General features: G+C 40.7%; 1 protein-coding gene across 2 annotated transcripts; it reads right to left on the bottom strand.

Annotated features, from left to right (window-relative positions):
• Window positions 1–5,329: 5,329 nt before the first annotated feature.
• Window positions 5,330–24,169, bottom strand: cass4 (Cas scaffold protein family member 4). 2 transcript variants are annotated; one of them, XM_063473234.1, is made up of 7 exons: window positions 24,042–24,169; window positions 9,636–10,043; window positions 8,897–8,980; window positions 8,702–8,797; window positions 6,613–7,905; window positions 6,430–6,510; window positions 5,330–6,291 (listed from the first exon to the last, which is right to left on the bottom strand). In XM_063473234.1, the coding sequence occupies exons 1-7, from the start codon at window positions 24,042–24,044 to the stop codon at window positions 5,881–5,883; spliced, it is 2,376 nt and encodes a 791-aa protein (XP_063329304.1). In that variant the 5' UTR covers window positions 24,045–24,169; the 3' UTR covers window positions 5,330–5,880. The 2 variants fall into 2 exon arrangements, with proteins under 2 accessions (XP_063329304.1, XP_063329303.1); XM_063473233.1 differs by having other exon boundaries at window positions 8,702–8,800.
• Between the last annotated feature and the right edge of the window lie 515 nt (window positions 24,170–24,684).

A 24,684-nucleotide genomic window follows, 5' to 3' on the forward strand; every position in this document is an offset into this window, starting at 1 on the left:
TCAGTAACTGCACGTGTGAGCAGTCTTTCGGTGGTTAATATACTCTTTTTTGTCATAAACACGTATGAGAATTTCACTTGCATTTCCAAGTAAATAGTACTCATTTATCTTTCGGTGAGCCCCCTCGGTGCCCCCTTAGCCTCTTAACCAGGTAACTAGGTGACCAGCAACAGGTTAGGGTTAGGGTCTAGGTGGCCATAATCCTAAGAGGTTACAAAGTTAACTGGTTAACATGTGGCTAAAGCAGAGCCAGGCAATTTTTTAGAATCTACACATTACATTTCAGAAAGGTTCAAATACTGTAGAAAGAGGTGGTTAACTAAACTCAACCCCTGGGTTTCCAGCGACCTGGTGGATGTTAAGAGGTTTGTAATCCTGGTATTCTTTTATATTATATGTGGTAAGTTTTATAATAGAGTGAATATAAATACTCTTCCTTTTTGTTCAGCACTTTTTGATATTGACCCCACTGATTCCAGGCCCAGTCTTTTCTGTGTTTGGCTGAGACTTTTGTCTTTTCTGTGTATCACAAGTCTAAAAACTACGAAGTTATTATGTTTGTAACCCTTTGTAGCTTTTCACGTGGTCCTTTAAAATCTCACAATGTAAACTACAACCGCTGGACTTACAGTATCCTGGACGGCAATGTTTTTGCCAAACTAAGTCTTCCGTGTGACGGTTAAGAATATGAATTGGTAGTAAAATTCAAACCATACAACAATATATTAGAACTGAAACTTGTGTTGAGACTGATGTACTCCCCATTAGCAAACCTTGGGGCTGAAACTGAAGCCAGTGTCAAAGTACCAAAAACTGCAGTTCCTCTAACGGCTCCAAGAGGTTTGTTTGGAAGGGCTGCCGGGGGAAAACAACAGGACTTCTGGAACTATGGACCGCATTTACTAATATGTGCTTGGCAATGTTACTAAACTGCACAAAAAATGCAAAATTACTCTTTGATTTGTCCTATATTGTTCTTACCACCATTAACATGTTAATAAATCCGAGTCATTCTGAACCAATAGCCCTGTACCTGTTTACCAATTGCATACAATCTGCACAACCACAATCTGCTCTCTATGAGCAAATTCATTTACCTTCAGATGAAGTAGATAAGTGACGATGTTGTAAGACAGAAGCATGCACCTCTAAATGGAAAGCCATAGAAAGTCCTGACTGAAAAAAACTGAAATAACTGTCCGAAGAGGAAGCCAGAAAAGGAACAACTTTCGAGAGTGTTTCGAGGCTCTGGTTAAAATAATGAAGGTTGTGAATACTGTTTCCCCTGAAGCACTCATAGTGATGTGTGAACCTGTCTAAACTACAAGAAAAAGAAGAAACCAACATCAAGCAATGATATAAACAATGTGAATTTAAGATAAAATCAAATGAGATAAGCAATACTGGAATATCTTTAGATTGAAAAGGTTCAGGCTTACACCCTTCCACTCCACCAGGCCATCATTGGTTGATCTAGATGGTCAGAGGAACTTCTAATTTTGTTCATAAAGTACAAATCTAAACAAATTTAGGTACATAAATATTGATAAATCACTGATTTGCATTCTTACACATGACTTATGCACAGGTTTGTGCATGCACGCTGTTAGTAAGGCAGGACCTTTGAGCTGACCATGAGGTCCTCCTTATCCATTCACACTCCAATGAACTGAAGCAACGATGTAAATATGAGAGGGACAAAATTCCTTCACAAAAACATTCAACACAAAACACTTCAAGTTATTGTTGCTAAAGGTAGCTCTACATTCAGTTTTCCATTTTAGTTTAGTTTTTGTTACACAATGACACAGTGGAATCGTTTGTGTCTTGCGTTCCATGTGGTTAAATCATTTCATAACCTGGTAAGGTTTCTGGTGTAATACGATGCAGATTTGTCCACCATATACTAGAGGTGGTACAACCACTGGTTTCTAGGGAAATGTGTATTCCCCGATGGCTTGGCAGTTGTTTCTGGAGGTTGTTGGCACTCGGTGGGTGAGATCATTTGCAAAGAAGGTACTGCAATCCTCCCAGTGATTGCTTTGTTTGCTAGCAGATTTCTATGGTTGCCTGTAGTTTTTCATGCTTGTCTGGAACCACTTGCTAACTCCCAGCCAAATGTTCAAAAGAAAAAGTGCAATGCAAACTGGAAGAAGAGAATGGAGAAGGTAAAAGTGCCTCAGAGGAAAAGCCAGCAGGTATCAAAAGAATCAAAAATTATTGTAGCTATGCATCAAATTTAAATCAACAAAAGTTGAATGAACATCTCATAATTTGTGAGAAAATCTGACAGAACTGTTGCTCGCGCAACTTCATAGACAACCAAAACAAAAGCTTACCAGAGATGTAAAACATGTATTGATTGAAAATAATCTTCCCCATCTTTTGAAGAGTGGTCTCTCTAAAGGTCAATCTTTTTATTCATTCATTTCATTTCAGTACTGTGTTTTTCACCACATACATTATATACTACCAGCAGTTTTAAAGGGAAAGTTCAAAATGCTGTACCCAAGCAGAAGAGTGGGTGGTTAAAGGTTAACTATTGTGCACAGTCCACAGTTAGCAAAGACAGTATACCATCCTAAACCCAGTTCCTGTTCTGTAATGACTCGGATGTCTAACAATCACTTCATGTAAAAATGTTTTTACGCTTCAGTGACAGAAATATAACAATTACGCCATTAACGGTAGTATTTCACTATAACGCAAACGGAACGAAAAGAAACTCAAAATAGATTTTTAAAATAAGGTCAAGTATTGAAGCAGCAGAGACTGAAATATCCTGATGTTTAATCTCCAGTGTGGGTTAAACTCCTGGACGCTGGCTTCAACTTTCCTAAAATGCAGCCAGTAGGATTTTTTGGGACTTTGCTTGTCTGGTAAACATTCATGTCTAATTAACAAGTTTATATGGTTTTATATTTTCTTGTAGCCTCTTAGTCTTTTTTCTTTTTAAAACAACTGAACTTTTCTGTTTAATCGGGCCTCCTGCTGATATTCTTTTGATATTGTGTTTGAATTGTTTGTGACTGTTATGTCTGTGAAAAGCACTACATAAAAAAACTTTACTTACTACTTACCATCAATTATAGATGATCCATGTTGTTCTAAAATTCATGATAACCACTTCAATAAAAGTTTGAATTTAAAATAACAAAACATACATCATCCAGTATTTTCCTTATCTTATCTGAAGTCAGGTCACAGCAGGCAAAACAGGGAAGTACAGAGCTCCCTCTCCCCACCTCCTCCAGCTTATCTGGAAAAACATCAAGTGGTTCCCAGGCCATCCGATAGATGCAATCTCTTACCCAGGAGGTGACAGCCTCAGACGGCTGCTTTCCATGTGGAGGAGAAGCAGCTCTACTCTGAGTCGCTCCCAAATGACTGACCTCCTCACGCTATTACTAAGGGAGAGCCATGATTCAGAGAAAGCTCATTTCCATCACTTGTACCCACAATCTAATTTTATTAGTGTTAACGGAAAATGGCTGTATAACATATAGGAAATAATAATTTACTGGCTTTTGGGCATTTGTGTGCGACTAGTCGAGTTGTCCTGTCGCACACATCCCTAATAATTACCTCGGTAAGGCTTTCTCCTGGCAACCGTCTTAAACAACCCATATGTGTCTTTATCTAACTTTAACCTTTAACCTGAGGCCAGGTAGGTCTGGATGGCTTTTTCCCTTAATAAATGAAATCATTTAAAAACTGAATTTTTATTTGCTCCGGTTATCTTTGTCTAATAGTAAAATTTGGTTGATGATATGAAACACTTAAATGTGACAAATATGCAAAAAACAAACAAACAAAGTAACTAAGAAATTGGGAAGTGGGAAAAATACGTTTTAATGGCAGTGTAGCTGATTTTGAGATTGTTGCAGTTTCTCTGAGCATTGCAGCGTCTGATTTTGAGCTGAATTAGCTGGGATGATACTTTTAGGAAGATTGTGTAACACATTCACAGAGAGGGGAAGTAATGAAGTACAAATACTTTGTTACTGTACTTAGGTAGAATTTTCTGAATTATCTGTACTTTGGTTGAGTTTTTATTCATTTCTAAACTTTTTACTTCACTCACTACATTTTTAAACAAATATCTTTACTTTCTACTCCTCACATTTTCAAAACAAGCTTGTTACTTTAGGTTTAACACATTAGAGGGAAGTTTTTATTTGCCATCACTGGAAGCCTTCAAACATCAGACTGATTTATGACGCCATTCTGAGGATTAAAGTGGATCTGGAACCTCGTTTTTGGTGCAGATTTCTAGAATTTGTGGTTTCCTTGTGTCAGCATCTAGCCAGCGCTACAGATAGGAGAGAGCATAAATGGAGTAAGTGCCAGGTCATTCCAAATGTAACCTTTCTATCTGCTAACAGCAAACACACAAACTGTTTGTGTGCAGTTTGTCACACAGTGTGTTGCTAAAGGTCCAGCTGCTGTGTTTCACAGGGAAAGAGAAGAAAGAGAGCTAACTTCACTCAGAGATGGAGAACGATAAGAAAGACAGGACGGGAGAGGAGAGGTTAGATTTGGTAAGGTAAGGACTGCTCAGTGACATTTGATAAAGTGGAAATTTAAAGCTTACGTGTAATGTCCTGATGTTTTAAATCAGATAACAGATCTGTATATGATGTGAAGTTGTTTTTCATATTGTGAACTGTCCTGCAAAAAACAAACTGAGGCCTTACTCAGCAGTCGCATGAAAACGCTCGGCAGTTTCGTGAAGGAGTAACAGGTTAGCTTGGTGTACTGCGTACATTTTCAGTAAAGAACTGTGGTGGGCTGGTGTTCAGTGGCTGTGGTGCTCATGGTTAGAGTTATATTTGAATCTGAATTTAAGCTAATGATATTTATCACATATAAATGATATTCATGTATTTAATTTCACCTTTATACTAACTGTATACCTTTAACCTTTCTGACATTTATTTCATGCTTTAAAGGGCTAATGCATGGTCGGTAAATCCCCCTCAGAGTGTTTTGTTGCGTGCTTGGCCCTGCATGAATTTCTGCTGACTGAATGACAGAATACCACAGAAATTTAAAACAGAGAAAACAGAGGCTAAGTGGCTTACAGAAAGTGAGTGAAAAAACAGAAGTACTGAAAAGAACATCCAGGCAAACAAGTAGAAAGAGAATACAAATCTTCCTTTTTGATCTCATGCAAAAGCATCATTTCAATACCAAGAACTAAGATAGCCAGCGGAACAGTTTGTAGGGGTGTAATGTTCTCATTTCCAGTCCCTTTTTTAAAAATCTATTTTCTATAACATATTAACAAAGCAGAAAAATAAAGTTTTCAGTTGTGTGTGTCTGTGTTTTTATTTCAATATCAACAGAACTTCAACGTATGTTGTACTCAGTCTTTTGTCAAGTAAATTTTGGGAATGCATAACAAATTTTTTTTTAAATATTTACATAGATATTAACAAAAAGTAGACTGTAACAACATGCTACTCTGAAGAATATATTCCATACACAATATAGTAAAAAAACAATCAAGAAAAAAACAGATAACCAACAAAACTCAAAGAATATACATTTCCTGTAAATCTAGAAAAAATACTTTATACTCTGTACTTAAAATGCATTTTAACATTGGCTTAATTACAGCATCTTGAATGTGCAATTTATATTGATACTGCCTTTTAGTACAAATGCAATACCTTTTTGAATAACCTGTGCCGGCGGCTTTTTTCTACAGTTGTTAATATTTAAACAGCAACCTGCATTCATCAGCAAAAGCAACAGCATAGTTAGGCTCAGAAGTTGTACACTATAAAATGATTAAAAAAAGAAATAGCTACATGACTGATGAATAAAACCTTCCTCTTCACACAGATCTGTATGCTTGATACTGTGGGCTCACTCTCAGAGATCAAGCGATAGCCGAAAGTGCTGTGCTCTCTGGGCCAGCTGCGTTGCAAACTCTTGAGCTTCGTGAAGAGCTTGCTTATCAGGAAAGTGCAGTGCCGCCTTCTTGGTGGCCACAGCTAGCTGCTTCAGGAGAGCGCACAGGTGGTTGCTCTTACACAGGAGACTTTGGTTAGACCCTTTATGATGGGCTTCCCTGTACAAAGTGTCTACCAGTCTCTGGCCCACCATAATCACCAGCTTACTTTGTGAGATGAATTTCTCTGGTGGCTGGCCATCCTGAAGGCTTCCCACAAATCCACCAATGGCCTTTTGGAGAGCGCCAAAGTAAAGTCTACAGTGCTCTGACATGGAAGATAATTGCTTTTCTTCGGTGCCGCTGCCAGAGTCGGAGGAGTGTTGCTTGGCCTGGGCAGGGGAGAAACAGAATAAAGGTAAACATGGCCGTGCATTCTAGACTGGTTTGTCTGCTTCAGACTAAAAATCCTTTTATAAATTAAAAAAAGTCTGTTGCACAGGACTGTGTCAGTTAATGAGGAGACATACCTTCGTCGTCTCTGTTCTTGGTGTGGCATTCTCTTTAGGTTCCTTCTGCACTTCCTGCTGTTTGTTTTCCTCTTTCTTAGTCTGAGGAAAATTCAAAGGCAATATATTAATAAGTATGCAGCATGGGTTTCTTGTGGCCAAAAAGTCATCTTTATATTATGACAGAGGAACAGAAGTTGATACCTGCAGCTCTACGTAATCATTGTCATCCTCAGCTAAGTCCCCTTCTTGTTTGGTTTTGTCAGGACATTTTTTTTCTGGAGGATCCGTGGTGTTTACAGACTCTTGATCTCTCTGAGGAGTTCGGAACAGAAGCTTGCCATTGGCGTTGATGATCGATACTAGGCGCTTTACATCGTCTGGAATAGTTCTTGCCACCATAACAAAGCGCTCCAATTGGTCAGGTGTCTGGACCTTCCCCGGTTCCTGACTGAGCTTATTTAGCGGCCATTTGGCCTCATTCAGATTACTCACCGTTTGTTGTAAAATCACACCTGAATCCTCTATGATGGAAAGCTGTTTAAAGAGTCTGGTCTGCAGGTTGGCATCAGTCAAACGACGGGCATTTCCTTTAACATCTAGGGCAAAGTTTAGGAAGCCTGTCAGAGAACAAACAATCAACTCTGCTGCTTCTTTGATCTCCTTGAGATGTTTCTCCAGATGTTCCTTACACCTCCAATGACTGCTCACAAAATGCATGAGTTTGGGCACAGCTTCACAAACAGACTCCTGCAAGTCCAGCAGTTTGCGGCACGCCTCATCCTGACAGAGTGTTACTTCTCGCAGAAGCTCGGGGGAAGAGGAGCTCAGGGCCAGAGAGTCACAGGAGCTGTTGGAAGAGCTGGAGGCTGTGCTGATTCTTTGATTATCTGCTGCAGACAGATGCTGGTTTCGACCTTGCTCATCTTCACGCAATGCAGTTTGCCCGCTTTCTTGAATGCCGTGAAAGGTTGTACAAACCAGAAAGTTCCTCATCCGCTGCAGACGCACTCTTTGGAGTTCAAAATCATTGCTTGAGTTACCCCTGCATTCTAGGGGTTTTTGATCATTGGGCTGATCGGTGACACCTTGGATGAGGTGTTCCTCCTTGGCTGGAACCACATATACAGACTCTTCTGTAGGCTTCACGGTTTGCAGTTTGTTGTAATCTTTTGGTAATACTTTTGTTGTAATTTGGATATCAGGAGATTTTGGTTTGGGTATATCATAAAGCAATATAGGTGGACTTTCTTTTCGATGTGCTGGAAGAGTGTCATACATCTGCCTGGAAATGGATTTGCTGGACAAGGAGATGGAGATGCCACGGGGTGGACTTTGTTTCTCAGGTCCCACTGGCACATCATAGATCCACTCAGGTTTGCGAGAGCTGGGAAGGGTGTTGTATCCATCTATCATCTTATTTCGGGATTCTGTGGCTGATGGAATGGGGATGTCATAATTTGGGTCCTGAGAAAGGGGTGGTGGGACTGGATACACCTGTGAACAAGAACAAAGTTGTTCAACACTTAAGTGATTCTACCCTGGGACTTTTGTTTCCCAAACCCGATCCAATGAAGCATCTTCTGGATGTTCAGGAACAAACTTGACTCATAAAGGCCCAAATTAGCACTTCATCGACCCCAAAAACTTGCTGCTAACATCCCAGTGCCATAAGTCAGATCTATGTCCTTACCCTAATAATCAGAAGTACTTGTTAGACAAAGGAGTAACAGGCAGGTTAATTTTGATGTTTTGACAGATTTTCTCTATTTAAAAATACTAACAGACCACATTTATAAAAGGCACCAATCCTTGCTTCATTAACCTCTTAACATCTACAATGCTAGTTTTGTTTTGGCCAAATGCCAAAGGGAAAAAAATGTTACAAAATGTTAGATTTCAAAAGAAATCTTCAAACGTTTTTACATCTGTTTTGTTTTTGTTTTTTTGGTAAAAGGCTTCATGTTCCAAACAAGTGAAAATTTTATAGAAAGGATGGACATTAACCAAATCTAAACCATATTAACCTTTGAAAGATATTAAGAAATGAATGACTTGGTAGAGAAATTTATGGAAGAGGATTAGTGCCACTGGCGGAAAAAAAAGTGGGCCCGTCTTTTTTTTCCTTTTCTAGAATTCTGAGAAAAAAGTCAGAATTCTGACTTTAATCTCGGAATTCTGACCTTTTTTTTCAGAATTCTGGGAAAGAAAAAAAAGACGTGCCCACTTTTTTTTCTCAGTGGCCCTAATCCTCTTCTGTAGAAATGAATCCTCTGAAACATCTGAAACTTACATAAGAGTCTTCTGGACTGCTACACCTTAAAGTCTCCGGAGAGTTAAGGCCCTTCTCCAGAACTTGCTTTCGTGGCATTGGTGTAGGAGGCGTTGTCTTCTGCGAATAGCACATTAAAAAGAAAATGAAGCTGTCAGACCAAAGCCCAATCAAATAGTATCATCTAAAGTTATCTTGACTTGGATACATTCTTACAGTGTAAAGGGAAGCTCTTTTTGGTTGGTTCGGCACATCGTACACCTTCCCATTTGGACTGGATGCTGTACTGAAGGATGAAGGCTGCAGACAAAACAGTCAGGCTGTAATATTGGAGTTGACTGGCAGCATTTGCTCTGCTTTGATCAAAGCCACTTTTCCCCCACTGACACATGCGTTAACACGTTTATGGGGACAGTGTTTGCTCTGAAGCCTGTTGAAAGTGCTATTATTCATACACCTTGCCAATTAATGCAGCTCTGTAATGAAAACCATGCTGTTCAATGACAATTAGGTAGCTACTGTAGAGAGAAACAGGACTTCCCTGGAGCAGGAGAGGAAATGGTGAACATGCGGGAATATATCCCCCCTCCTTCTGCTGCAAAGGCAGCCGTACAGACACTTCTGTTTTTCTGGGGTCCCTGTCAGCATGTGCTGCTGTTTGCAGTTAAAAGTGTCTGAAGTCTGTGTCTGTTTGGCTTTTACAGGCCCATAAAGACCCCAGTGCTGCATGCCTGTCCCCATGGAGAGGCCCCTGGTCTCCATCTGCAAGCTCTTTTGTCAGCAGGGGTTTCATTTCTGCAACATTTCTACCTCTCTAATAGTGAGCATTAACACTTCCTAAGAAGCATGAATGACTTTGACCTTGGACAAACAGACTGGCTATCAGCTACATCGAGCTCCTTTCCAAAAACTACAAAATAATAATTTTCTAAATGTAGAAAAAAACTACTTGTACCTTGTGTACTTTGGGTCCTGCTGTGCTGGGCATAAATCCTGGTGCTTCTGGACCTTTTGAAGCCAATAAGTGAGCAGAGGGGACCTTGTAGATCATGTCCATGCGTTCATAAGCAGGACTGCTGGTGGTTCTGGGGATGCTGGGTGTCTGGTAGATATTTTGCACACTGTCATCAGTTTTACCATGACTTAACCTGGGCATTTCATGCACTGCTGGTGTCACCATCTGCGGTAAGAGCTTTAGTCTGTTTGCAGGTGCCAGGCCATGTCGTCCATACAGAGAGCACATCCACCACCCGCTGGTTCCAGCCACGTTTGGATTTATCACCGTGAGGATGTCGCCCTTTCTAAAGGCCAATTCATCTGGACACTCTGCTGTGTTGTCATACAGAGCCTTTGCTAATTGGTTCTAAACAACAACAAAAAAAGAGAGACAAATGAAATAAGGGTTAGAAGGTTGCATGTGGTACTACCACACAGGAAATAGGCTGTGGTCACGTATAATGGTATTTCCTCTTGCAAAATGTGAGTAAAACTCAGTCGTCAGACTCACAGGGAAAAAATCATAACCCTATTGAAGGTCTAATTCTTCAGTGGCAACAATGCCAAGCCCAGCTGCAAACCCTACCCTAGCCATAGTCCTGTGTTTTAGGAATAAGCAAAAAATACTGTTAACAGCTTCTGATATGCATCACTTATATGTGCGTTTTGTTTCCTGATTACCAATAGTTGGAAAAGAAACTAAGATGACTTATTATGATGGAAATGGTGAAGGTCAGGATTATTACCTGTAATAACTTAGACTTCAGAGATAAATTAACTTGTTAACTTCTTTCAATGACATATTTCTTTGCTTTCACTTCCAGATTGCGCTTCCTATCGAGAGAAAAATAGAAAAATAGCAGCTTTTTCAAAGCTTCCTCTTGTAGGCGATACATTTTGCTAAACTTGTTTTGAATCCCAGTTGCACTATATAAAAGAAGAATGACTGCTGGGTCTTGTGCATGTTTTGTAGTTAAACCACTGCCAAGCATTGGCAAGCATTGTTAGCCATCATTAGTTCTCGATTCCATAAAAGTACCCAGCTCTTCTATGTGTGACATGTGTATATATAACATGTGGTGTGTGAGAGTTTCTTGCAACTTAAGCCTTGTCAGCCTTGTTTTCTGTGGTAGCCGTGTTGTGGGGAGACATTCAGTATGAGAACACAGATGTGACACACACACACACACACACACACACACACACACACACACACACACACACACACACACCTAAACCAAAATCAATGGGCAGTGTTGAATGCATAGCAAATAGTGGTATGCTGTGCAGCCACAAACACAAAAGAAGAAAGAGAGTGCAGGGACTAACTTAGCTTATAACTCTGTTTTCAATTCTTGTGAATGTCATGCATATCTAAGGTTTTTTCATCTATAAATTTAATTCACTTCGACAATTTTGAAAGGAGCATGGAGAGCCAAACCACTTATTTATTTGCCTGTAAGCAAAGACGTGGACATTGCTACTGACATTAATGGGTTGTGTCTTAAATCATGTTTTTAAGACTCAAAGATTTTAAGTTGAAAAGATTTTTTAAAAGGCATGTGAAAAGGAGTGTTTTTGGTTAACGATATGTCTCTCATAAGTCATTAACTAATTATCAAACCATAGATAAACCTCCTTTTTAAAATGTTATCATGCAGAATTTGTGATTTAGCTCATAAACTCAGGAAAGTGTTTATGCAGTTAAGTGGACTGGCCGTATATACAGCAGTGCTTAAAATATTTTATCCGTCATATCAGTCTCTAGTTAACACTGACTTGAGCTAAACAAAAATAGAGAACAACGTTTTTCTGGTGGTTTGCACATGCAGGTTGTGCATAAACCTCTGGGTTTCCATGGTAAACTGGTGGGAGACCAGCGTGTGAGACAAGATGCTGCTGGATCAGCCTTTACTTTGAGATCAGCTCTGATCTGAGCTTTGTGTGGAAACACAGCTAGCATTAGCAAGTAGATAAGTTTCAGTGATGTGTAAGGGTAAGAGATGACTTCTCTCACTTAACAGCTCGGTCAGCATATGTGATGCAGAGAAGATCAGTTGTTAACTTCTTCAGCATTTCAACAAGGAAAGCTGTTCGTCTAGTGTAATAAACAGGCACGGCTCAGCAGCACCTTCAGATTAGTTGACTGAATGTAACACGTTTAACCAGCCCACACTTTACCTTCATTTTTCAATAATATTCACTGTAGACATTGACAGTTAAGCATGCTCGAGCCTTTTAATTCAGCTGATTTTATTTTTTTTATTTATATTTTAATTTACTGTTTTTAAACCAAGATGAAGGCCTGTGTTTCTGTTTATTTTCAGAGATACATGATGCCCACAGGTCAGCCATTACAAACAGATGATTTATTGAATATAATGCTGGACACTAAACATAATATAAAGTATTTAAAGTGAGCTTATGATCTGAAACATACACAGCAGTAATATTAATCCTTTTAACACTGATTAGGAACCTTTTTCATACCTTCTGTAAAAATCACAAAATACCACTGCCACTGCTGTAACCTCCTTTTTAATGCTATTTAAACATTAGAGTCTATGGGAATCGACTCGCTTTTTGAGAGTCAGATGACCGCTAGAGGAAGTGCAGTTTTTGGGTCTTTCTGGTGGTGTAATTTCTCAGCATCAGACATTTCCCACTAGCTTGTGACCGAAAATCTTCTGAAAAGCTTTGACGATTACAGATTATGCTATTAAATTGTTTGCTCACACCTACTCCTAATCTTTAAAGCTAACACGTATAATGAAGGATAGCTGGGTTACTCAAACACAGTTGCACAGACGTTGGCATAAAAAAATACCGACATGACCTCCCGCTGATAACTCTGTGTGCAGGGAGAGGTTGGGGCAGGGGTACTCTGCTGGCTCTGCCCTCTCTCTGAGGGTGAATCTTCTGAAACAAAGAGCCCATTCAACATCAGAGACCAACACGCTCAGCACCTGTTGGGATGAAGGCCTGTGTTGCACACTGACCACAGCAGACCACGGCCTCCTGTCAACACACACACACAGACACATGCAGCAAGCCTCAGCAAACTCCCTAATCCTCGGGGTCATGCTACAGACATGCAAGTGAAATACACAGGGTCAGATGACAGTCAGGCACCGTGGCACTGCGATCTACTTTGTCCTTATAATAATCAAGCACATTATCCTGAGAGGACAACTGCTGAGCTTCATTATAAACTATCCAAACTCTGTATATTTAACACCCATAACCCATGAATGCACGTAAAAAGACTGACCTAATTGTCAGTGGCCAAATTTCATATATAGCCCTTATTTGAATGACACGCCATCTGACATTTATAGGTCGCTCGTCCTCGGGGGGCACATGCACTCGTCCGTCCTTGCCTTGTGGCCCTGGTTCTGTGTCTGTGTGTTGATCCCCGAATATAGTGACAAAGTCAGATTCAGCTGTGACTCTTTTGGATTCCTGCACGCGCCTGCTTGTGCAGATCATACCCGTGGACAGCTGGGCTTCAGCACTTCAGCTGGACAGCTGCCTCTGCCTCTCCCATCTCTTCTCTGTCCTGTTCACAAATTAACATCAGCTCACCGGCTCACCAACGCAAGGAGTGGCTACTAAAAGTCAGGTGTAGAAGCCAACGAGTTGTAGCGATTGTACATCGTGCGCTCTAAAGATAAAATGTCACAATCTTGTTCCAAAATTCACCCCACGGAGCGTCCTGGATTAAAAATAAATCTGACACGTTTCAAATGATGCGTTTATTCCTGTTATATTAATTGGATAGATTAATGTGTTGTTAAAAAAGTGAAAGTGAATTGGTAAGACTGATGTCATTGTACCTCTTTTAAAAGGTCAACAACAGCAATACCAACGCACAAAAATGCCGCATTTATTTTAGTCATTGTCATGCCAGGAAGCATTATGACTAAATGTGAAACAGTGCCACTGTCTCAAAATGGTAACATGTTAGTCTTGATGCATTCTCAATCATCCAGGAAAGTAAATCTCCAAAAGTTGATTCTGTTCATCTGGACGTAGCGTTTTGTGGAAGAAACGTTTCGTCACTCATCCAAGTGACTTCTTCAGTCACTGAAGAAGTCACTTTTGGAGGGTAACATGTTAGATTTATTTAAGCAAACAGCCTGGTGTCCAGGATTGAAGTAGTTCAAGGAAAGGAAACTTCTTGATGTTATTCCACAGATATATGACACAAATGGTACATGCTCACATCTCTGTGATGGGCCTTAGGACGGACACAGCGCTCAGACAACAACCGGCGTCAGAGGTCAGGGAAGAGACGTTGATCTTAGCTTACGCCAGTGGTTCCCAAACTGTTAGGCCCCCCTTTGTTTTACAAGAAAAATGTTCGCAGATAGTAAGATTAACAGTATTTATCTGTTACTGTTATCAGTGTTGGGGAGTAACGAAATACATGTACCGCCGTTCCGTATTTAAAATAAATGTACAAATTTCTCTAACAAAATATGAGTAACTGTATTCCGTTACAGTTACCGTTTAAAAAGGTGGTATTTAGAATACAGTTACTTTGTTGAAATAAATGGATTACACGGAGGTATTTTCCTGTTTCATATTGTCGCGGGTCAGGACTGTTTGGGTTTGTTTGACAGCTATGTTCTGTTGTTCCAGGCGGCAGCGTTGCGGTTGCCATGGTGACGCTCTCTCTCTGCGACTGTGTTTCCTGGGTGAGAGAGCGCTTTTTGTTGTTGTTGTTGTGCTAAGCTAATAGGCAGAATGCTACAGGCATAGCCCTAAAGAATGTAGCCTCATGGGCAGTGTAGTCCGTGCTGCAGGGAGAATGGACTGCCATACACGTTATGTGTCTGTGAGCGCGAGGAGGGAGAAAAAGGAGCAGAAACGGGAGCTGGAAGCATGTAAATATAATAATAACCACTGCAGCCAAGAAGAGTGCCTGACGAGCCCAGTTGTAAGTACGCTATTAAGACTCGACTGTACACTGTGTTCGTGTTTTCCTCCGAAACACTAAGTTCCGTTGGAGCAGCCTTTCAACGCCTCTCTCTGTCTCTCGCTAGCAAACTTGACGCAGACAACAAAGTAAAGCTATTTACGGGCTACGAGCCCGACATGAACCCGACATATTAGCCAGAGGTCCCTTTACTACGGTTCGGAGCCGCGGACCTTCAGTAATAGTAATAAATCACACAGCAATAGTACATTCATGTAGTTGTAAAAAGCATGATAATATATTAAGTAATCCAAAGTATTCAGAATACGTTACTGTCATTGAGTAACGTAACGGAATATGTTACAAAATACATTTTGGGGCATGTATTCTGTAATCTGTAGTGGAATACATTATAAAAGTAACCTTCCCAACACTGACTGTTATTCTGACCATCTTCAGGTTTTACACGCTTACATTTACACATGCAGTTACTGTCCCTCCATTTAGAAAGGCAGAGGCATCACGGTGTGATTATTTTACGTGTAGTTGTTTTTTCCTGTGTAATAATATTCAACATTGCTATCAATACATTTTTCAAAAAATGCCTCTCTGTGGAAAATGGGTTCAAAAACATAAACAACTGTGGGATACTGTTTGTCCGTGATTTGAACAAATCGTGGCAGGATCAGCCTGATGTTATTTGTATCCCACTGTAACTTTACTGTATAAAGAGCTAACATCTCCAAAATGTCAGGAGTAGTTAGTCATTACAACAAGTGTTTGTGAACTAAAAATCAAGAATGTGGGATACTGTTTGTCCGTGATTTGGAGAGCCTAGCGCGTGCTCCCGACGAAGGGAAAACCAATTCTGCAGGGGAGACCTACCTTGGCACTTGTGCAGGTGAAACCAAAGGGAAGATATGTTTCACCATATTTTTCTAGTCTTTGGCTTAGAATGAAGTTGGTTTGGAAACATATTCAGCGATGCTTCATCTCCTGCTTTGCGTTTGTGTGGGGCGCCCCATGCTAGCAGTGTCCAAGCGGGTTTTTTTCCCCTTTTCATACCGCGCCCCCCCTGCAATGTCTCTGCGCCTCCCCTAGGGGGCGGGCCCCACACTTTGGGAAGCTCTGGCTTACGCTATGAACTCTTCTTCATCGATGCCGTTTAAAAGCCCAAAACAGATGTAGCCTTATTAATGTAACAAAGACAACTGCAAGTATGGAACAAAAGAGAGAAGCTCATAAACCACAAGTCCTCACAAACAGAACATTCAGTTATAGAATTTCACAGTCAATTATTTATAGTCGACCAGCTTCTATATGTATACATGTATACACACACGTATTAAAATATGAGCACATATTTACTGCATAGGTGGTAACAATTCAGTCGTTTCTAACAACGAAAACACAGACTGCTTGGTCATCATAACGTCATCATTCAGACCCTGCACTCTGCAAAGTCGGTGACAACACTGCTAAGAGTCTTGGCGGTACACGGCTCTGTTCTTTCCTTCCTCTTTTTAGCACCCTTATGTTTTTTTGTTTGGCTTGCTAACCATAATTTGTACTGCCATTGCACCATTGAAGTACTCTATAAGACACATGCGGAAAAACAACTCGTTGCATAGCTGATGCTACCAGGTTTAGCATGATTAATCACAAAGACAGACAGCTAGGTCAAAAAGTACAGGTCATACATCTGAACCCAAACCTGTTTTTAATCAGCAGAGTATAAAACAATTGGGTAAAAATTAGTTTCATAGCGAAAATTTGTACTGCACAATAAAGTTAGGCTTAGGTTCACAAAGTAGAACCATGAGTTACACAAATAATGAAACTCTTATGATGTGTCCAACTTTAACTTAAAGTTGTGCCATGTGGAGGGAGGGGCCTATTTTTGTAGTCATGTCGATTGGGCCTTTGAGTCTTTGACTACCAAGCACATGGTGACTGTGGGAAGGACAAACTCTTTTTTTAACAGGAAGAGGTCTTTTACAAAACTAAGTCAAAGAAGGCCAGTCATCTGCAGTAGTGAGGGGATTTCAGAAAGACCAACCTGTCTCAGAGCTCTCCAATGCCCCATTACTGGACTCTTCGAAACTCACATCTCTAACAAGGCCAATGTTTTCATTTGATCCATTTATTTTTTGCAAAAGGGTTTCTTCGGTTTCCTACAAATGAAGATACAAATCTTCATGAAGATACAAATCTTCATTACTATTAGAAACTGTTAGTGAGGTCACAGTGGTCAAAATGCAGTCCGTCACAGGCTGTGAGAGAGTTCATATAGAAACTCGTTGCTTCTTGTGTTTATTCATAATTCTACTGCCAAAGTATTTTGTAACCAGTGACGCACATTCAGCGGGTATTTTGTAACTGTACTACACACCGGGAAGATAACTGGAACTTTTCTTCCTGTATAGCCAAAGAGCATCGTGCAAGTAGTATTTATGTGGTAGTATGTACCTTTAGAGCGAGTGGAACATGAACAAGCTTAGGATCAGTTCCTAGTATGGGAACATCCCCCTTCTGGTTGACCAAGACATGAACTCGGGGTCAGGTCAGAGCCTCGTCCATTATACCTTCAATGCAAATCTGTCACACAGGACCAGAGATGCACTAGGATTTAAGAAACAAAAATTCTTTTCCCAGGCAGAGTGGTGGGAGTGCAGTGTCGGAGATGAGACATAGCTGAGCTCAACTCCTGTCTTTAATGTGTACAGGAAGTCAGCTTGTAAATATGACATATTAGAATTTCCCACAGAAACAAAGACAGTGTTGGTGGGGGCGGTGTGTGTGTTTGTGTGTATTTGTGTGTGTTTTTGTGTGTGTGCGCAGATGCAGACAGAAGGAGGAAAAAGCAAAGTGTAATATCCCCATAAATTATCATTTGACACGTGTGGAATCTGTCTCTGCTCAATCACTTTTTCAAATTTTAGATGATCTTCAGATGTGCTTCGTGGAAAATCACTTTTGTCAACCTTCCCCCAACCCAAACAAATCCAAGAGGAGGTTAACACAGACTCTGTGGCAGTGACACTGACTCGCTGCAGCTGCCCTGGTATTTCCTGTATGGGAACTGGTGAGAACTATGTCAAAAACTCAACTAATGAAAACTTCCAAGCAGCTTTTGGTGGACTGATCTATGACTGAACTAAAGAGAAGTATGAGACATTTAAACTTTCAATACTCGACAGAAAAATCTACTGATGGAATAACTATTGGATACTTTTGTTAAACCTGATCTCAGGATTAAAACTAGTAAGAAACAAAATATTTCCTTTTACAAATTAAAAGCGGATACATAAGAAACAAACTACACCATTTGGAAATTCGATGCTGCTGATGTGGTTTTTCTGCTACAACTTCACTTGACAAGCGCAGCGTCTGTGGCTGAAAATTGAAGCCAACTCCAGAGTGCCAAAAACTGCAGTTTGTCCATATAAGGCTTACTGTTCGTACAGCATAAACCTTTAAATGACTCTAAACAAGAACTGGGTGCTCAAGTTTGAATTCATTTTGGACTCACTTCAAGCGTGGTCAGGTGTGAGTCTTATATAAAGTGGTAACGCATCCGAACAACTTGTATCTGTTTATTTATTTGTTGTTTGATCTTAAAATATGCAGTTTAGAAATGGCTCAAGAGACCTTTCAGACTTGTGTAAATCTGCAGTTTTCCCTCTGAGATCTTCACTGTCTTCCTTGGATTTTTCCATTGATCTGAGTATTGGTCAGTGAGTGTTGTCAAAAAAACTCCTTTTATGCTGGCAAAGAGAAACTACCAGCTGATCACTGACGAGAAGCTAATAGGCCTTGACTTTGTTACATTAAGATACATGGTTGAGCTTAATTCACTACTTATTAAAAGATGTAAGTAAAATGTATTCAGATAGCACTTTTTAAGACAAGAATCTTTTACAAAGTGTTGTGTTTTCAGCTGTTTTTTAAAAGAAGCCGCAGAGTCAATGTTGCGTAGAGGGGGAGGGAAACTGTTCCACAGTTTTGGCGATAAGGTTTAGAAAGCATGATCCCACTTTGTTTCCAGAAGACCACTAATATTGGATCTAAGGATCCGGTTTGGAGGATGAGGGTGAAGTAGCTCAATGATATGAGTGGGGGCCTCTCCTCGTAAGGCTGTAAATGTAAGAGTGAGTGTGAATTTATGAGTGTGAGTTAAAAGCCTTGCTGCAGCATTTTGGACAGCTTGAAGGTGATTTACAGAAGTCTTTGACAGACAAGAGAAAAGAGCAATAACAATAATAAATCAGGAGGAGAAAAAGGCACAAACAAGCATCTCCAATTCACCTTTGGAGACGTCAGTCGTGGGTTTAGCGAAAAAAAAAAAAAAAAAAAACTAAATAGAAAAAGCAAGAGCAGGTCACACACTTGATATGAACATCAAAAGTCAAAGACTGATCAAAAATTGACCCAAGATTGCGAGCAGTAGCTTTTACTGTGGACGAGTAAGAACCCAGACGCTGTCTAATTTGGGGCTTAATGCTCTCTGCAGCAACACGCGGTCTTGTCTGTGTTAAGCTGCAGAAAACTGTTTGTCAGTCCATTAGAACAGATAGTTAATCCAGTTTACAAGGTTTAAAAGAGAGGTGCAATTGGATATCATCTGCATGCAAATGATAGGAAATGATTTTAAAACTAATAATAATAAGGCCTAATGGCAGGATATGTAATGAGAATAACAAGGCTTAAAACAGATCCTTGCAGAACACTGCATGAAAATTCAGCTACATCTGACCAAAAGGTTTCCACTGACACCAAAAGTGTTCTATTCGCCAGAATTGAAATGAACCATTCCACGACAGATCCGGAAATCCGGTATCAAAGGCTGAGCTACGGTCTACACAAGAACATGCTGTACAAACAGTAAGCCTCATATGGACAATAGAACAAGGACTGAGCACTCACCGCTATCTGCGGCCATCAAAAGGTCATTTGTGACTTTAAGGAGAGCCGTTTCTGTGGAGTGCAACTTCCTAAAATGCGATTCAAAGTTATCAAGAATATCATGCTTATCCAGCAGCGCCTTCCTTACTTGTGACCAAACAGCTTTTCCCGATCTGTGTCTAAAGACACAGTTTTTAGATGTACCTTGCAAACCAAACGTTCTAATTAGAAAGCTTAAAGTTAAAGACCTGATAACTTAGCAGTTCATGTCCAAACCACTTGTGGATCTGAAAAACCAAAGTGTTAAAATGACCAAAATGCTAAAAGCGGGGCTGTGTTCAAAATCAGCGGGGACGCGCCTGTGATACAGACTACAAATGCACTACAGTGAGGTGCATCTTTCATCTGCAGAGGTGTAGCATTAACAGTGGTTGACAGGCTGGTCAAAGCGAGGAGTATTTCTACAGATAACACTCGGGCTGCAGGCCCACTGTTTCCCTGACAGGAACTTATCTCATTGCTTGCACTCTGGTTTTATTTATAGTCACACTTCCTCATGCTCATCTTCTGCATTTTCTCTCACTAAAGATATTCACTACGGGATTGCTCAACATATTTTTTTGCTTTGGGATCATTTTGATGCGTTAGTACAGTTGCAGTAGTGAAGAGCACGGTGACCGTATCAGCTCATTTTTGCAGTAGCCTTCGGGTGTCAAACATTCACATTTCATGTTATCGACGTGTTTTCTTTACTTTTCGCGCTCGAGTACGAAAAGGGAGAGATGTGCATGCAAACAGAGGGATTACTTAAATGTTCTTTGGTGGTGAAATTTGCAGAAATGTAGTAAACATATGTGACTTCACTGATAACTGAGGAACTAAAATATTGTTTCCTAAATCAAGAATGATCTCATGACCTCAAGTGTGGCCACTGGGAAGTAAACATAGCTCAGTTTATTTACAAAAATCCCCACCGGGGGACTTAAATGACAGAATATATCTTTAACATGAGCTTTATACCACAGAAGCCACAGGGTTTAGGGGGCATGTGGGGGGCGCTCACTATACTACTGACATACTTACCTCAAAGGTTATACAATCTTGAGTTCATGAGACCTGTGTGAGCGCGTTCTATGAAATTAACATTATATTCAGTTTATTAGAAAAGTGGTCCCCAACCTTTTTTGCGCCACGGACCGGTTTATGTCCGACAATATTTTCACGGACCAGACTTTAAGGTGTTGCAGATAAATAAATACAACAAAATAAAACCAGTACCGGTACAAAAAAAAGAAGATTTATTCATAACATATGGGAAAAGACCCAGGGAAACCGAGTTAACGATAAAAACGATAAAAAACGATAAAACCCTGAAAAGCATTAATTTCACACCCGAGCCTCAACTCTCGCTGCCCGGTAGCAAACCACTAACGGACCGGTACCGGTCCTTGGCCCGGGGGTAGGAGACCCCTGTATTAGATGATAATGTTTCAAAAAGCCAAAACAAACTTTTGAAGAGAAACTCAAAGGTCTGATTTAAAAAATGAAATCTGCTGTTTTATCGGCAGGCTGATATTAGATGTTGGCTGATATGCTGACATTTATGACAGCAGATATTTATACTCTCTGTGTCTTAAGGATAAATGAAATGTAGGGCAGTATATTCAAATATTGAAATCACCAATATTGGTATTGGCCTTGAAAATTCTTAATCAGTCAGGCTCTATATAAACAACTATTTGTTGCCCGACTTAGGATGCTTCAGTTACGCTCTTGCGGTATAAATTTCCATTACATGAAAGTACAGCCCGGCACTAATACATCTGATATCTGAACGTCTGCTTTAGCGTCTTTTTCTTCACATTCTTTTGTGTTTCACTTCATTTAGGAAAGTTTTAAATTATTTTTTAACATTGCAATTTGCAGTACGTGCATCTAGGTAGGGCTATTGCATTGGCTACTATAATATCTCTTTGGTAGTGGCATAAGTTGTTTTTTGGTCACTTGGGGGAGCTCAGCAAGCTGTGAGAGAAACTTAATTTGGCCTCAAACGACTTCATAAACACATCTAACTCTTTAGCTCATACAGTAACACACTGTGGGCTCAGTGAAGCTTTTATTTATTGCTCCTCACTGATGGGAGTAGAAACCAAAGCAATAAGCTGGAAGACATAATACAATTCCCTCACATGTGAAAAAAAAAGCCGTGTAAGGAAGGAGCGAGCATGAGCATTCTCCTCGTGTTTGTAGCTGATGGGTTTGTTTTTTCTTTTTTATTTCACAGCTACCTTTTTGCTATTACAAACTTGAACAACTTGATCTGTTAGCTGTGGTTTTCAGCTAAACCTCCCACTAAATGAGCTGGATCCAGTCATTCATCATTACTGTAGTACTTAGTAAGTCCTGTAGTCTGTTTGAGGAGGATCCAGTTACCCAGTTTATTAATGATTTCCTCAAAAGTCCTCAGGAGTTAAACGCACGACTGGAGATCACAGGGGCTAAATTAGCTCAAGAAACTTAGATCAGCTTCCTTTTGTGGGTGATGTTGTTGCCACTTCTCCACACCAGCCTCGTGCTGTGTAAACCTCTGTGACTGTGCACTGACTACTGCTCTCAGATGATAAAAACAGACACTAAGCAACACACAAGGCGGCCCAAAATAGCTTTCTGCAGCCTGATAAAGGCATGGATCGGATATAAAACAACCTTTATGTAAGGGAAGTTAGATTGCTTAAACGGAGTTAGTCATCAGCCAAGCCAGACAGTATTTTTAAAGGGAAGATGAATAAGATGAGCACAGTCAAGCTGGTTGCTTCGCTCGGGGATTGTCAGAATGATGCATATCCTTTCCCACCACTGTTAACTCCAGATAGGGTTTGGGAAGATTGCGCTCTGCTGTTTCATTCATCATATAGAGGTTTTTAAACTTTTTCTACCACCTGACCTTACACACTGACTGGCCTGAGAACTGTCCAACGCAGGAACTGGAGCAGAATTCTCAGCTCACTTTAATGCTTTCCACATCTGCTGTTGGCCACAGTGCTCCCCTGATCTGCGACTCTCAGAGTGCTTCAACAAACACTCGTTTCTGGAGACAGAATGGTGAAAATACACGATGACAACCGTGATACGGTGGGAAATGGTAGGATTCATTACTCAACTGGCGTGGTCTATATTAATGACTGTGAAGGTTCTCAGTCATCCAGGCCATCGTAGTCTAAGGAGCTTGGAAAGAAAAGCGTCTGGACTTCTTTAAGTTTCCTTGAAGACGTTTCACCTCTCATTCGAGAAGCTTCTTCCGTTCTAAGAGCGAATGGTGGAGAGTCCCAGATTTTAAGCCCTATGGGAGTGTCCCCGAGAGGGTCATGGACCCCCTATTGATCCTCTACCTAATCACATGAGCCAAGGTGTGAAAACGGGTGTGTGTTAGAAAAGGTATTACAGTATTAAAGTGTGCATAAGCCCTCCACCAAGTCTGATTTTTGTAGACTTGAACTTTTTCAGCATATTCCCAAATGTCACAGTGACTGCCTTTCACAATAAAGGCACACAAAATAAAGGCTCCAATAAAATGATAATGGAGGACACTGTGTCATAACGCACATATGATCCTCACAGGAGAACGTCTGCGTCCATCTCACCCTATCCCAGCATCCCCTCCTTCACTACATTGTGAACCTCCTCTGTGGTCTTCCTCCTGCCTGACAGCTCCATCTTCACCCATCTCAGCCTTTCCTCTAACTTTGCCTCCAAATTGCTCAACCTGAGCTGTTACAATAATAAATGATTGTGTAATTGTTCTTTTTGTGCGTATGATAGTTCTGGTTACTGACTCATCATTCACTTGTATTTGGAGTTTAATCAGTTTCCAAAAAAACAACAAACAAATCAATAACTTGACTAACACTTATTTCTGTAATTTTCTATCGATATTAGGATAATATTATAGGGATTTCTTTAAAATGAGGATAATCATTAAGTTAGAATCTGAAGCTGCAGCAGCCCTATTCGAAACAATCATAGTGTTTGGGCTTGAAAACCACAAGCATATCTAGAAACCACTGCATTAGCTGCTGCAGTAACTATTTTTGTAACATGTAGTTGATGAGTGAGCTGAGGTTGCAATGCAATCAAGCCACGAAGGTTGATTTTCCACAGTGCGTAAAGTTTCAGTGATCAGATGATAGTTTGAATATTAAGAGCTTGTGTCTGTTGGTTTTATCATTCTGAAAATATCCAGCTTCACATCCTTAGTTATCTGCGGCTGAGCAACTTCTAAAGGCTTTTGTGTTAATGAGGCTCTTAGAGTTTCCCTCTCAGCTCTGTGTCAGGATGGACTCGGGTTACAGCTTACAGTAGAGCAGGTCACAGGGGTGTGTGTAGAAATAGGTGGTAGCCGACACCGTGACCTAAAGCGAAAGCCGAGCAGGTGGTCTACAGGCACATTCCTCTGGACGGCAGGACACAACAGGGTGGATGCTGCATTACAAAGTAAAAGCTGAGTAACTGTTGAAGCGCAGAAGCAGCTGCAGCACTCACCATGATCGTTAAGGAAGTAGCTGCATCCACACAGAGAAATAAATCCGTCTGCCGAGGGTCGCGGTTTCAGTGAAGCGTGTGTGTGTGTGTGTGTGTGGAAAGTCTCCGTGCTGTCCTCTTCCTCCGTGCCTCACAAGCATATTGTCTGAGCTGTCACGGCAAGCCCGGCTGTTTTACACAGGGCGGAGAAACTCAGCTGCTTTCCCGCAGCCCCATTGGTCAGAGAGACACTCCTGCACACACTCACACAAACTTGTGCCCCACCCACTGCTTTTCTTTACGTTTTAACCCATCTTCATGGCACTCTGCACTTCCTTTCCCCTCCATTTTTCTTGTAAAGCAGAAGTACCCTGCTCACCACTAGTCTGCCCTTCCAACTAACTGAGGGAATTTTTCTCATTGCCTTTTATTGCGTTTCCTCTTTATGTTTAAATATGGAACATTTCTCTATATTTGTGACTGATTGGTTTGGTTGGGTTTGCCAAGAAAATGGGGGTAGTGACTGTTGAAAGCACAAATTCTTGGGACTTTCCTTATTGTTGTCCGAACGACATACAGCGGGGTCGGGGAGAGCTGGGGAATGCAGAGGGGCGATGGGGCAGCCTGACCTTCCAGGCAGAGGGCAAAGGCCACACTAGAGAAG

The sequence above is a fragment of the Pelmatolapia mariae genome, linkage group LG5, assembly GCF_036321145.2.
Source record: "Pelmatolapia mariae isolate MD_Pm_ZW linkage group LG5, Pm_UMD_F_2, whole genome shotgun sequence".
Lineage (NCBI taxonomy): Eukaryota > Metazoa > Chordata > Actinopteri > Cichliformes > Cichlidae > Pelmatolapia > Pelmatolapia mariae.

What these genes read in the sequence shown, in the direction of transcription:
- cass4 (XM_063473233.1), bottom strand. An exon ending in CAGGACCCAAAGTACACAAG is followed by an intron (nt 8,981 to 9,635) that starts GTACAAGTAGTT and finishes TTTTGTCTGCAG; the next exon opens with CCTTCATCCTTCAGTACAGC. An exon ending in GCAGTCCAGAAGACTCTTAT is followed by an intron (nt 7,906 to 8,701) that starts GTAAGTTTCAGA and finishes TCTTGTTCACAG; the next exon opens with GTGTATCCAGTCCCACCACC.